Here is a 15,391-nt window from a genome sequence, read left to right on the forward strand (position 1 = left end):
CTAATCTGTAGAACTATTATATGTATTTGGCAAGTGACAATTAGCAAGTGTTTTGGCATGCTGTCTTTTCTTACCTTTCTCTTCTGTGCTCTTTCTGTCTTTCTGTTTCTTACTATACTATAATAAGGGATGAGATTCTAGGTAAACTGATTATATTCATAAAGACTGTTGCCCACCATGATGATTGTTTTAGGATGGTGAGAGGGCCTTAAAAAGGGGAGCAGACACAGAGCAAGCCAAGAGATACCTTTGTACAGCTTGTACAATATCTTGTACTTTTCCTAGGATAAACTGCTTTTGCTTCAATTGTAATATCACTGAGATCCAAAATGTTTTGTTATCTGGTTTGGGCTTTATTGTGATAAGTCTATGTCAATGTTAAAATGTATTTTGTGCTCACTCGCTGCTCTTTATGTAATGTAAATCTGTCTTCCTTTCAGATTTGGGCTGACCAGTGTGTGTTTATTATTTCAGTGGTTTATAAAGTATTATAACTTTAGTGAACTGTTGCCAATATCACTGTCATTGACACCATGATTGCTCACCCAACTGAAGAATCCCAGAATTGAAGATGACAAACTATAGAATTGAGAGGTCCTTGTCCTCTATAATACCAAGTGGTAATACCCTTGCATCATGTGCTCAGACATGAAACTCAGAACCAAATAGTTAATTTTCTGCCTTACTATACCAAGTGCTGTTGTAAATTAAAATGAAAAGATACTGAATAGAGAGTAAATTATTAAATGTGGGCAAAATATCAGGCTGCCAAATCAGTTTCATTTGAAAGTACAGATAACTGCCTCAATTTCTGAGTATCCAATTTTTTAAATTCTGATTTAATGATAAAGGATTTTGCTAAAGAAAAATTGAATAAATTATTTTGTACTCATATATCATGGCCAATGAATAATTGAGCAGTCTTGGACTCATTGGCACAGTCACATCCATCCTTTCATATCCTAACCACTTGATTCGATTCAGGGTCTCAGGGGACCCAGAGCCAAGCAATGGCAAGCAATGGGTGGAAGGAGAGGTACACCAGGGACAGGTTGTCAGTCCATCACAGGGACTGACACTGTGTCCACACAGATTCAGACAACAAGAGTAGTTTTTCCAGAAGCCAGTTAACCTACTAGTATGTCTTTGGACTATGGCTGGAAACCAAAGCACCTGGAGGAAACATGGGGAGAACATTAAAAGTCCATGCAAAGAGCATACCTGTTAAACTATGACAGATGATCAGGAAAAAATCTTCACCTGGAACTGTCAGCATGGTGCTGTATACATTCTGTGCGCAAGTTTAAAATGGAATAGCTAGTGTGCTAAATGTTCACAAAAGAAAAAAAGAAAATATTGTTTCTGCTTGTATCTCTATTTGAACCATCCAGTTTGTCTCTCTCTCCATACAAAATTGAGAAAGGACTGATTTGAGCTGTGAAAAAAAAAGTTATGTAGAATTAAACGTGATTTCACTCATTGCAATGTATAACATAAACCAATGGAAAAGGGACAAAACACTGTTTAATGTTACCACATATTATAGTTATAAAGTGCAGAGAAGAGTGTAAGGTATATAAGAAAGCTTCGGAAGCAGGTAAGATTCTCTTAGATCCTGGAATGTGCATAGGCTACTGCTACCATAAATGTTGCCAAGAGTATGAACAATTGTTTTGAACTCAGGCAATAAAAATAAATTAACCCAAATTGCTCAATTGCAAAATTCTGAGAGAGTTCCATGAAAGAGACAATTCCAAATGTGAGTTCCCAATCCCAGAACTGAGTTCCCGGCCATGTCTGTGTTGGCTTCAGAAGTATGGAAATGTGAACAGAAGTCCTGGAAGATTTCTATGATGTGCACAGGGTGCACAGGTAAAGAGGCTTGTAAAAGCCTCAGAGAAAATCTGTGTGAAAGAACGACCAGGAAATTCCCTCAGTGTGTTAGTTTATAAATGCATGGTCTCTGCAGTCTGCAAGGTAAGGAAATGCTTTTTAGCTTTCTTGCACACAGCGTTTAGAGAAGATGCCCCTGGCTCTATTGTGGATGAATCACTACGTAGGGGCTTGAGGGGTAGACTACAGCTGTGAAAACCACCCTAAACTAAATTAAGAATGAAGTGGTTAAAAAATAAAAGGGGCGCTGGGTGTGAGTTTTTTTTTACATTGAAATCAGCTAACAGTGGCTGATCATACTCTATGTTTGTGTGTCACTGTTTTTTTTAATGTCAAAATTTTGTTAAAGTGGTATGAATCTATGTAAAACCCATTTCATTATAAGAAAACACAAAAGACAGTGTAGTTATATAAAAAAATAGTTTTTACTTAGGGTAGGGTAATAATTAATAAGCCATTGACTCCAATAGTTCTAAGCATTTATTGTAAACGTAATGGTTTAAATACATCTACAAAACAAAACAAACTGAGATTCTAGCCACTTACAGAACAAGATGCACAAATGCCTGAAAATGACTGGAAAATAACCACTAAAATGAACATTGAAATCATTTAATATTTACACAAAAGAAACCAAAAGCAGTATAAGTATGATTTTTAAAAAAATATTGTTTTAAATAGTAGAAACATCTAAGCGGGATTTTACAAACTGATCAATGAAAACAAAAACAAACATTTGAAGACTATATTGTTCCAAGGCCAGAGAAGCAGAAATGTGATGTGGCAACTGAGGGAAATATAATACAAACACGTGAAAGCAAAACTCAGAGCTGACCTTTGCAATCTTCATAGCTACCTACTGGTCTGAAAGCAACTAATTCATATGTTGTCATGTTTTATAAGCACTGAACCCAAACAAATGTAAAATAAAACTCTAAGGCTTCAGGAACATGATGTCTTGGTCAGCTCAGGCTTCTGAATAATACGTTAGACTGGAGTTTAAAACACTACAAATAAGTCCCAGTGTTCATACAGAGCTCAAGAGAAGCATGGCAAATTATACAGAACCAACATGTCCTCGGGCTATTTGAGCTAGTGTTGCATCTCAATCATCATTTGGAACAAACTAATAAAATTATGGAATGTTAGGCAGCCTAGGTACATACATCCTATTGTAATATATAAAAATATTCTTAATAACATTTGTGATTCATGTGCTTTATTTAAATTGTTTCTGTTCATAGTTTGAAATGACAAACCACATTTTATTTCCACCACTAACAGACACGTACTGTATGAATTTAGTCTCTTAAAAATTAAAAGCTTTATCAACAGTGTCTTCCTATCAGGACTTCTGTGAATGCAAATATGCCCTTGGTATCAAACGTGATACCATGTCCAAACAATTTTTAAAAGCTTATAATTTTATCAACCAGAACCATTTTAGAATTAGGTACAAGACTAGATAATGTGTCAAACAAACATCTTGAAGACACATGAATGAAAATGTTTATAAGGTCACAAAATGTCCTATATTTTCCTTTAACTTAACTTGAGTAAATAAAATAGGAAGAATACAGGTTTTAGTTCAGTAAAAACCTATTAGACTACTTTTTTGTTTGCTTTGTTCAGATTGTACAATTGAAGTTTCCCAGATGTGTAATGCTGAAAAAATAAAAGTATTGTTTGACAAATTTAAATACCCAATAAAATATGGAAACAGTTAACTGCAAATATAATATAAAGAAAAATACAATGGCATAAATGCCCCCCTTAAATATTTATATTTTTCAAGGTTTCTATGCAGAGGTGCATATGCATATAGTCATTATGTCATATACAGTATATAGAATGTTTCTCAGATTCCATTACAGATGTAATTGACAACCTAAATACTTTTTTATTTTAAATAGTTTTCAGGTCACAATTGAATACATGTTAATAATGTAGATACTTCAAACAATTTAAATGACTATCCATATTTCAAATCCTGAAGTTTATTCAACTAGATTTGCACTGAAACAGAAAATGAAAGAATTGATTAACAAGAAGCAGTGTGTTTTAACAAGACATATGCAGAAAGAAAACTCTACTTGCAATTAAACCTTCTGCTTGTTCTATGGACACAGTTAGAGGAAATTAAGGCAGAATAGTTTAAACAGGCAAATGAAGCCAGGATTATTTCAGAAATATTTCAAGATAGACTGGGAAATTTCATTGTTTCATTAAGGGACTTTTGAACAATGGAGACCTATCCACAAAGCACTAAACTGTCTCTATAACTGGTTTACACAGGAAATTCAAAACATACAGATTTAATCAAATGTAATACAGGAATTTATATTTTTCTTTTTTAATCTTGGGTTTCACTCTGAACGTCTGATTACTGACAACAGAAGAGTGCACTATTCCATCAGCCACGATAATGTGTGAGAACGAAAGTGGAACTTCTCAATGTGCAATCAATAAACACTTCAAAAGAAGTCAACCAATTCTTGTGAAAGCTGTTGTGGTTTGTGTGAGTTCTGAGGTTTCTTATACAGCTTTTGTACTAAGCTTAGGCAGTAATTTCTTGGGGAAACAAAATAAACTACCCACTGATAAGAAAAGTGACAAAAAGTAGGTCACTAGGGTGTGTAGCCAGAAAGTCTTTCATACTCTTGTAGGCAAGAAAACACTTCTTTTCAGAGTTCCAAATTTACATCTTTGAATATTAAAACAAATAAAAATGTATATTAAAGATAAAACAATACTATGACTATTGATAAGTATTTGATGTAGCCAAGCATAGCATCATTTCACAGTATCCTTTCCTGATGTCTGCTATATTTTATTATGACTACATTCTTTAGGCTATATTATGCTGTAAAGCCAGAGTTCAAATTTACATTTCATCTGACTGAAGTTTTTGGTATTGGCATCTGCTTTTGATGTTTCTGGAAGCCTGCATAGACACTTTCAAATAGGTTGGTGTTAAGCACTGAGACTACAGTAAATTATCTGTGGAATAATGGTTCACATGTAAAGTGTAACTAAAAACATTTAATTTATCAAAGGCCATATTATAAAAATATGGAAAGGACTTTTTGTTAAATCGTGTCAAGTCTATTCTGAAAACCTGGTTTCCACAATTCAGGCTTATTGTAACATTTAATATTGTGCACTATACAACAATATATTGTGCGTTATACAACAAAAAAGAAAAGAAAACTTTGATAACCAACTCATTTATGCATAATTTATTTAGTCAGCTCGGTGTTTGGCTTAAATATTGAGACCTCTTTGTATACAACACTGATTACAGCTCACCAAGTTACAAAATTTCTATATCTAAAATTCAAAAACAAAAAATAGAGAACAATTTTTTTCTGTAACATTACAGCACCAAGCAGACATAAAGAATTTATGTGACTATGTACTGTACAATTTACGAAACACTTTCAGTTATACTTTGAGGCATATTGATGTTTCTCAAGATATTGACATGGTTTCTGCGACTGCAGTGCAACTGTGAGTAGTCAAATGCTTTTTGTGAGTATTTTATGGAGAAATAATCTTTTAAGATACTTAAAATGCTTTTGACAATATTTGGCATACACAAAAAACTAAAGTTCACTACAATATTTTTAGGAAATATTGAATAATTTTTAGAAAGTTGTTTTAAGCAACTCTGACCTCTACTGTACTTTCAACTTGTAGTCAAGCTTCCACATTCTAAGGTCATCTTTAGTAATATTTACAGTTTATTCTGCTATCTCAGTCTCCAGTAATCCAGAAAAACCTGCGATGACCAAATACAAACATTCAGCTATTTCTATCATGAACCTTTTGGACAGAAAGATCAAATGGAAGCAAGAATGCATAAAGAAATACAGTCATGTGACATGACAGAAATGGCACTTACTGTGATAATGAACTTCACACATGTGGACTTTGGTTCATATTGCATGCTTGTGTGTTTTCATATTCACCATGTGACAAGTAAAAGCAGAACAGAAGATGATGGACAAAACAAGGGAAGATTTGAATTTCGTTTCACACTGTAAGACCCAATGTCACAACAATTCCTTTTCACGGTGTAAAGTCTTTTTTTCACAGTATTTCAGACTTTCATCCTCAATTTTTAAATTTATTTTCATCCCCTGATATTTTTTTGGTACAAGATAAAAATGAAGGCCTAATGGGTTGGATTGTGATATGTTTTTATAGAAAGACAACACTCCTTAAAAAAAAAAACTTCATAGGCATTTTTAAAACTGATTTTTCTTTTTTAAACTGGATGCTTATGGTATAGCCAGAAATGCAGGATTACATTATACTGAGCTATTAAACCTATCCTACATGTTGGAAGTTTTGGCAAATGGAAGATGTAACTAGAAACATCTTACATTTGCCAAAATGTCCAACATGTATTTGCTGATGTGTCTTGTCAAAATGTTTGGGCTGTTAGAGGGTAAATAAAACAGACAAATTGATACAGTACCTATCATATATGAAACTGCGGTCAAACTGTGTATAACAGCAGCTTGAAGGTGCATAAATAGTTATTACATTAGCTATTACAATAGCTATTAAAAGACTTCATCATACTGTTTTAATGCTCAAGCAGTAAAAGGGCCGTTTTAAGTTCTATACTGCTTGACACAGTATGATAAATATTTAATGTGCCTTAAACAATATCCTTTTTTTCAGATGCTGCAATGGAGAGAAATGCAGTTTTATAAAATGTCAGCAAAATAATACAGCTCCTTCTCTTTAAATTAATGTAATACCTAAGGGTGCTCAATCTAGACAACATAGACAGTAACAATAACACAATCTGGTTCTTAAAAAATCCTAATTCATTTTACACTCTCTCCAGAGGGAATGAGAAAGGAGTAGGTTGCATTCAATTTCAAAACTGTTTTGACTGTTTTGAGATCACAACCCAAAAGGCCTAGATGTACAGTATAGATGTACTGAGTGGCTACCTCTCATTTCTCTCATTTACAAATATTCTTATGTGATTGTTTGTAAATCATCTGTATAATTCTCATTAAAATAAATCTGTTAAAGGAAGAAAAATGTAATTTACAAAACATACACTAACAATGAATTCAGGAATATGCAGCAATAGAAAATAACCCACTGGAATATAACCTACCACATATTGCATAGCCTATATCTAACATACAACACGTCTTAATTTAATGAAGCGCTTGTATTTCTTTTGTAGCCTTAACTCTGAATTCTAATTTTAGAGATTAATTTAATGTTAACCTAGTGGGTTATTTTTTAGTGGGATATTTATCAGTGAGCTTTCTCCATTCTCAACTAATAACTGCTACCTGTATCAACAATTGAAAAGGTATTTTTTTACTGTTTGTGTGCACTTAAAATGCACAGTGCTTTATAGTTACAGTACACATCTAAATACAGTAGCTGTAGCTCTATGGACATACAGTTTAAAATACAGGGACATTAATTGCAATGTAACTACATGACAGGTTAATGTGCAATGTACTGTAATGTACTACACTGACAATTTCTTTCCATAAATTAGGGATCACTAATACTAAATCTTGTAAATGTATGCATTTAAAATAAATAATTGGACTCAGAGTCAAAGAGTTATATTATGTTGCAGCTGTTATGTAATGGTTACCGCTTCCTATATGACAGTAATTAATGCAGCTTTATTTTTAAGTGTATGCCGATTTCCAAATGGCATTCCTGGAAGCTGTCATTTTCATTTTTAGATTCTGGGATCGAATGGCATTGTTTTAATATTACTCATTGCTATCTACTTGTTAAACTTATATTTATGTACAGTATGTAGTGTATATTTAGTAGGACACAATGTTATAACTAAATGGTATGCCCTTTGCCATCCAGCTTCAAAAAGTGTTACTCATTAAATCACTAGTAATAAAAAATTGGGATCCCTTGCATCACAGCTTTACGATAGACATGATTATGGTTTTATGGGAAAGAGTAAAGAAAAATATGATTTCTCAGTTGCTTGTGTCACGCAGGAACACCTGGGCCTTTAACATGCATCCACTTGAAAACTAAACCTAGCATATGACTTAAGGTATATATGTTTCATACATAAAATACAAATATTTAAATATATGATCTTTTATATTTACAATATGTACAGTACATGGTTTAGCTGCTTGCTGTAAATTAGTATTTTTTTCATCTGTTATTGACTGTACTTTTCAATTCAGTAACTAGATAATTTGTATTTCTGTATTTTGGGGGTTGGATTCATTATCTGTAAATCTAGTTCAATAGCAGTTGTTTTTTGACATTGAAGAATCTTGAATTTTTTTTTAGGGGGGGGGGTCTGCAACTTCAAATGTTTCTCCTCAACTTAATGTTAAAAGGAAATTCATACAGGTGCTTCCAATATCAAAGACAGAGTTGATTTCTATACATAGGGCCACTGGTTAGCTATGAAAAAGTCTTAACTGTTAAATACAGAAATTCACATCAAACTTAAGCAAAGTAATAAGCTACAGAAGGATATAGTACTGCACAGAAAAGGGCAGGAATAAAACCAACCATAATAACTAGTCACAGTCTGTTAAATCATATCAATAACTCAGTTTTTCCATAAGATGTACGTGGTTTCACATTTTAAAGAATGTACATGTTGCTTACACATTCCTGCATACCAATTAGTGATACTGTGCAAACACCACAATAAGGGAAAAGTAACAGGTACTAAAAATACTAAAAATAATCCATATTTATTGTGCTATCAGTTTAAATGTAGTGACAGAAACACCAATATTAAAATAGAGAGGGATATGGTACAGTACATTTATATAAGGAAAAACAAACATGGGACCTAATAAATTATTATTTTATTGTTTGAATGATTCAATTAAGAATAACCAGTGAAATGTGAAAAGGCACTGTTGGATGGTAACTATGTCTTTCATATTTGAATTTGAATGTGTATCAGAATGCAGTATTCTGATCTAGAACCAAGGTCTTCATAAATCAGAAGGAAAGTGAAGTCATTAAAAATGGTTTTCTCTGGGATGTGTTTATGTACTAAGAAACCAATATTTTTGAAATAACTTTCTAATCACTTTGTTTTATAACTGCTCAATTAGAATACACACTAAACAATAAAACATAATACCAATTGAATTCTACTGATAGATGATTACAAGTTTAATATGCAAACTCTTTTCAATGTGTACAGAATTTTTAATATTTCTAATTAACTGATACTCATCATACTTAGGGGAGATGGCAGGGCTAATTCTGACTTCAGTAAAGCAATACACTAGAAAAAAAAAATGATTAACCCATGACAGATTCTTTGTACAAAATGATACTGCAGCATACTGTATCTTTATTCCTGCAATTAAGTAAATGCAGTAATAAGTGCCTCATTTTTCAACTTTATATAGATTCTACTTACTGTTTTGTTTTTCCAAATCAAACTGAATTCTTTGTCCTTATGGGGTTATAATGTGCTCCATATGTTTTTATTCATTATTAGAGTTCTATGCTTAAGCCAATAACGTACATTGTAGTTAGAATATAAAACAAGTAAAGGACAGCCAGAGAACACTGACAAATACTACCTAAGTTCTATTCAATAATGATTAATATCACATTCTGCTTTCGTTCTGGAGATCTTGACAGGAGATGACAACGCAAACAGGCATGATTATAGTGCTTTAATGACTAAAAGACACAGCTGGCTGCACAGTTGATATACATGTCCTACCTACATTGAACCCATTAGCTTTCTTTGTTCACATCTTCCAATTTAATTTAATTTCCAATTTATCTTAACCCATGAGAAACAGTATAAAAGACTGGCTTTCCCTTTCATTTTTTTCAGGGTGGTACTTTTCCATGTTTGAATATTTGAGCTCAATCATTAATTTTTTATGTTAATGTAATGTTTCTTATGGGGTATTTTTATGTTGACCTTCCACAGAAATCAATAATAAGTATCCTTAAAAGGAGACAAAACAGTTGGTGAGCACCATGAATGTACCCTCAGGCCAGCGTATAAAAATGATTGCTTTATGACAATGATCTCTTGAGGGTTTGATGATGAAATACAGTATATGAAACCATTTTGTGGTCAGCAGTAGGTGAACCCTGTAATTTAGGACCCAAATGGACCATTTTCTGTATAAATAGATATGGTTTAGAAAAAAAGCTAATCTCTGCCTTTTTGCTTGAACTGAAATCCTTGTATGGCATGCAAAAACGTACTCTGGTCCACAATAAATAAATACCCTGTCAACAGCATAGATATATCTGTATTAAATTATAGTTACTGGTGCTAATTTGTTCCTTAACCCGTAAGAATATCATTGCACATATAATACCTGCAAGTGAATTGACCTCTTCATGCAGCAATCAGGAGAAAAAGGACATTTAAAATATGCAATAAAATATTACCAGACTAAACCTTGCTTTGCTCAGCCAGAACAGCCTTTCACATAGTAATATTGACACCCCCAAAACAGCAAGAAAAACAAGAAAAGCAACAGAAATGCCCATCAATATCACAGTGCACTACAGAGCACACCCAGAATGGCACAAATATTGAAATGATTAGTACTTTGTCTTCCATTTAAGATCCTATATGTTGACTCAGTCCTGCTAAGAAAAATGATGCTGATGTTGCTTTTCCTGAAAGGCAAAGCCTACAAGAAAACAAAAGGATTTCAAAGAACATGAGAACGCAGGTGTTTCGATCAAGGTTTTTGCAGGTTCCAAGGATCTGTGGTTTTTGTAGCAGTAGTACAAGGAGCAGTAGTAGTAGTTGTAGTGGCGATACAGTAGTCAGTCAGTCTCATGTTTACAAATCAGTAGCATTCCAAATTGCAACTGGTCCTTTTCTCTTTGAGTAGTCATTATGAAGTTATTTGCAGTATAGTGCTTCTCAAAAAAATAAGGAGGTCCTTCTAAAAATTTCTATTTCTTCTATTTTTTGAACGGCGTTAACCTGCTGAAATTTTGCCAGAACGGTGACTGGCTCCTTTTGGGTTCGTTAAACTCGAATACCTGGGACTGAGCCATGCCGTCAGGTACCATGTACTGTCCTTGACTCATTGGATCCTGGGGAGGGGGGTAAGCAGGAGGCATGGACCTATTTTGGCTCACACCTGTATATGAGAAACAAACAGAGACGAAGTAGATACACAGAGAAAGTGGTAGATTGTGACTAGATGAACATTGTTCATTGAAACCACATACTGTATATTGTATTATACCCTTAAAAATATTCAGCAATATAGTACTGAATCGCTTTACCAGAACATGTATACTGGCAGTGTTATGCAGGAGGAAGGATTGGTGAATGAATGGACTGAGGACAGGTGTGTACACCAAGGTTAAAACTGAAAAAACAAAGTACATCATAGAAACGACATGAGTGAGACTGACTAAAGTAAAACCTCTGTCATGATAAATGACTGTTGTGTCTGCTTTGCTCCAAGCAATTTTTCAAACTGTGATCTAAAAGCTGAGACACCATATTTCATGCACTATTGGCAATATCAATTAGCCAAACTTGTCTTATGTTTTCTATGTGTTAGGAATTGCAGAATTGTTTGCAGAATTGCAGAATTCAGAATAAAACAGTATAGCAAAATAGAGTCCTGTAGCAGCATACCTTTACTCTATCTCTTTCTATGTGATTTTTAAAAATGCAGCTTTCCCAAACACCATTTTAGTTTTTAGCAATCCTGACTCATTACAATGGGCAGTTACAACACTTATTATAGCTTTCCAACTTCCACCTATTTCAAAATGTTAACTACAAATACCTTTCTGAATATGCATAACATTTAAAGCCTGCTACATTTTTTTTCTAGGTATAATGTAGTATAGTGGGTAGCTCTTTTGGAAAAAAAACAGGTGGGTTGTGTGTTCAAGTCTCCATGGCAGACTTTCTATTGTACCTTAAGTGCGGTTCTTTACCACAGTCCACCCAGCTGTACAAAAGTGTACCAACATTGCTGGAGTAATTCTTGTGATGGATCAGCATCCAGTTCAGGAAGGGATTCACATGCTCTCTCATCTGTTTAATGCCAGGATAAGCTCTAAGTTGATACAGATCGGATATGGAAATGACAACCTAAAACTGTTTTATTGTGCAAGATATTCAGAAAATATGTCTTAATTGTAAAAATCTGCTTACATTTTATTTTAATAAACATTTACTGTATATCAATCTGACAAAACAGAATGAAATACTGTAATCCAAAGAACACTGCTGCTCTAAAAAGGGTGTATTTAGTCCCATGCACAAATTTCACGTTTTGTTGCTTTTGTTAAAGCTTGCAGTCACGACACGTCGAAATCACAATTAGTATTTGTTTTATGCACAGCTTACCCCACAGATTCAATCTAGAAAACAAAAAGTACAATTATAATTCAATTTTCCAAAGACAAATGTTAGTCATGACTGCATAAGTATTCAAAACCTTTGCTGTGGCAAATCTAAATTAATTCAGGTGTACAAAATCACCTTAATGAGCCACACAATTAGATGAGCTGCCTCTGTGTGCAATAATAATAGGTCTCATGATTTCAGAATAGGAACACCTGTCTCTGTGAGGTTCCTTGTTCAGTTAGTGAATTTCAAGCAAAGACACAACCATGAAAACTAAAGAGTTTTCAAAGAAAGTCAGGGATAATGTTACTGTAAAGCACAGATCAAGAGAAAGGTACAGAACACTTCAAAGACCCTCTTTGAGCATGATGAAGTCAGTCATTCAGAAGTAGTAGATACCAAAAACAGTGACAAGATCAGGATGTCCCTCCAAACTGAGCAGCTGGGCAAGGAGGAAACTCATTAGGACTATGCGGCCAACAGTGACTTTGAAAAAAATACAGTTTAGTGGCTGAGATGGAAGAAAGTGTCCATGATTCAGGGATATCCTGGTTACTCTACAAAGGAGACCAGTGTGAAACTGAAAAAAAAACATCTAAAATCCTGCATCCTGCTGGATTTGATTTGCAGGAGACTGCAAACATCTGTGGTCAGATAAGAGAGTAACATGGGTATTTTTGTCCATAGAAATTGGTCATTGTGTTAGTTGGAATGTATTACTTCTGCATAATATTTGTTTTTGTGATTAATGTTTCACTGTTTTCTATTTACAATTGATAAAATATGGCACAATATGCATAACTTATTCCAAGAATAAGATTCAGCAACGTTTAGTTTCAGCAACTGGTGATTTCTCCCTCAGCAACAATTACTTCAGCTTGCCATTTCCTGTAACTGTTAATCAGTCTCTCACATCAGCTTTAAAGAATCATGGCCCATTTTTCCATTTTCACGGCAACATTTGAGAGTTTCCTCAATCTAGATTCCTGTTCTTGTTTTTCTTTTTATTAATGCCTTCTGCTAGCAACTGACATATTATCTTATTTATGAGTGAGCATTTTATAGAGTCCTTTCCATTACTATGTTTTGCTGATGTTGTTTTCTTTAACTTCCATATAGTAATAAGTAAGTAAATTCCATAAGAGAATTTCTCCTGGTACCATAATTTGATGAACAGGGGTAAAACAGATATAACTTATAATGAAATGTTTGAAATGTCTTCAGTCTCAGTTTCTTACAGTAATATACAGCACATGGTGAATTAGGCAAAATCAAAAGAGGTTTGAGTCTGTCAGCTAAAGTTAGTCATTTTAAGCACAATTCAAATTTTCAGATTTCCACAGAAAATAATAACAATGGATTTAATAGGACCTAGGGGCATGAGAAACCTCAAACTTTTTGTTCTGTAAAAAGTTGGTAAAAGAGAGTATATATGTGAGATATTAAAGGACAGATAAGGAAATGTTATGTTGCGCAAGATATTACATGTTCATAAATAAAAAGACACACTCATGAAATCTAAAGTGATAAGAAGAAAGGCACAAAGGATCACCTGGTGTCTCTTTGTTCCCTCACCTTTCTGTTTAGTCACTTTTCGCACTGTCATGGCAGCTTGTCGCTTCTGATACTCTGAAATTTCAAACCCTGAAAATTCAAACAAAAAAGTAAAATTACTAAAAATTCTACAGATCTGTTTTAGGTGGTTCTGAAAAATGCAATGACAAAATGTACTCCAGCCAATTAAATAATTTACACAGTATAAACATCCCTAGTCAAAATTTGATCACTTTAATTTTTTATACTGTGTGCCATTCTTTGAAGTTCTAAAAAGCAAGCAGAAGAGGAGGCTGAAATGTATTTATTTATTTTTACCAACCAAAGCTCTACTACCGGTATATAGGAAACAAACTGCAAATCTAGGATAAATTTAAATATAGTATTACTAACTGGAGGAAGTACCATTGAAAAGGGTTAGCTACCTGGTAGTATAGTATCTTGATTATGTGAAAAGTTAAAAAATAGGTTTTATTTTCCCAATATTGAAATATAAATAAACTAGGATTCATGTACAGGGATGTAATTGGATTTATTAATAAATCATTCCTTGAATATATATCATAGCACCCCAATGAATACAAAATTAGTCACATATTTTTGAAGAGTAAAACTCTTAGAAATGTCCTAATAGAAATTAATGAATTCTGAAATCTCACTAGGTATTGATAAATTTGGAAATGTCTGCAAAAACGAAAACCATTCTCTTTCGTCATTTAAAATTCAAGTACTTGGCAAGAATATAATGAACTCACAGAACAAAATATGTGAAAGATATCATCAGCATCTAAAGCCCATAAAACATGCATGCATTCAAACAGATGTACTGTATGGATTTATTTGGAAATTCTAAGTACCGCAATATTAGGGACTCTGGAACTTCTAATGGGTCACCCAAGAATGGTAGAGAAATTGAATATGCCAACCGACCGCATACTGTATCTGTTTTTTTTCTTTGTTGGAAATACAAAACAGACAACTCACCTATCTTTTCATCTTCTTGTACCATTTTCCTTTCTTCATGGAAAGCTCTGAGCCACCTTAGCTTCTCCTCAAGCTTCTTGGCAAGGAACAGGTGAATCTCTTCTGTGTCCTTGTTATGTAGTTTGAAGGAATTCTTGACGCTGACATTAAAATCATCATCCCGACCATCAACTGTATCTATCACTTCATACCTGTCCATGTCGATACGACCCTTGTAGTACAAAATGTCTCTGCGTATCAAGTCCTACAGGAAAACAAACAACACACATCACAAGCTGTCCAAGCTGGCAACACTTATGGTTTAGATTAATTCAGCTGCCACAACAACCCTGACATAAACCAGCCAGGGCTTCTTATTTTCTAAAGCATTGCTGATTGAGGTAGTTTATGTAATTGAATTTCTATGCGAAATCAGATCAATGAAAATTAAGATTTAAAATACAGAATTATACAATATTATAGAAAATGCAAAGATATTATAACAATGTTATTTTGTCTTTTCAAACATGGCAACAAAAAATTTAATTCCAATTGAAACTAAAACTAAGATACACTAGAATCTTTGCTAACACAAAGCAAGTAAGGCAGTCAGGT

General features: G+C 33.6%; 1 protein-coding gene across 3 annotated transcripts in view; it reads right to left on the reverse strand.

Moving 5' to 3' along the window:
• Positions 1–2,362: 2,362 nt before the first annotated feature.
• arhgef9a (Cdc42 guanine nucleotide exchange factor 9a) overlaps positions 2,363–15,391 on the reverse strand; it is a 152,819-nt gene continuing 139,790 nt past the window's right edge. For all 3 annotated transcript variants that reach the window (XM_088925174.1, XM_088925175.1, XM_088925176.1), the window contains 3 exons: positions 14,798–15,041; positions 13,835–13,903; positions 2,363–11,027 (listed from right to left, as the gene is read on the reverse strand). In XM_088925174.1, coding sequence (XP_088781300.1) covers positions 10,846–11,027; positions 13,835–13,903; positions 14,798–15,041 — 495 coding nt within the window. In that variant the 3' untranslated portion in view covers positions 2,363–10,845. The remainder of the gene's footprint in view (positions 11,028–13,834; positions 13,904–14,797; positions 15,042–15,391) is intronic.

Source organism: Atractosteus spatula, chromosome 9, assembly GCF_055471065.1.
Source record: "Atractosteus spatula isolate fAtrSpa1 chromosome 9, fAtrSpa1.hap1, whole genome shotgun sequence".
Classification (NCBI taxonomy): domain Eukaryota; kingdom Metazoa; phylum Chordata; class Actinopteri; order Semionotiformes; family Lepisosteidae; genus Atractosteus; species Atractosteus spatula.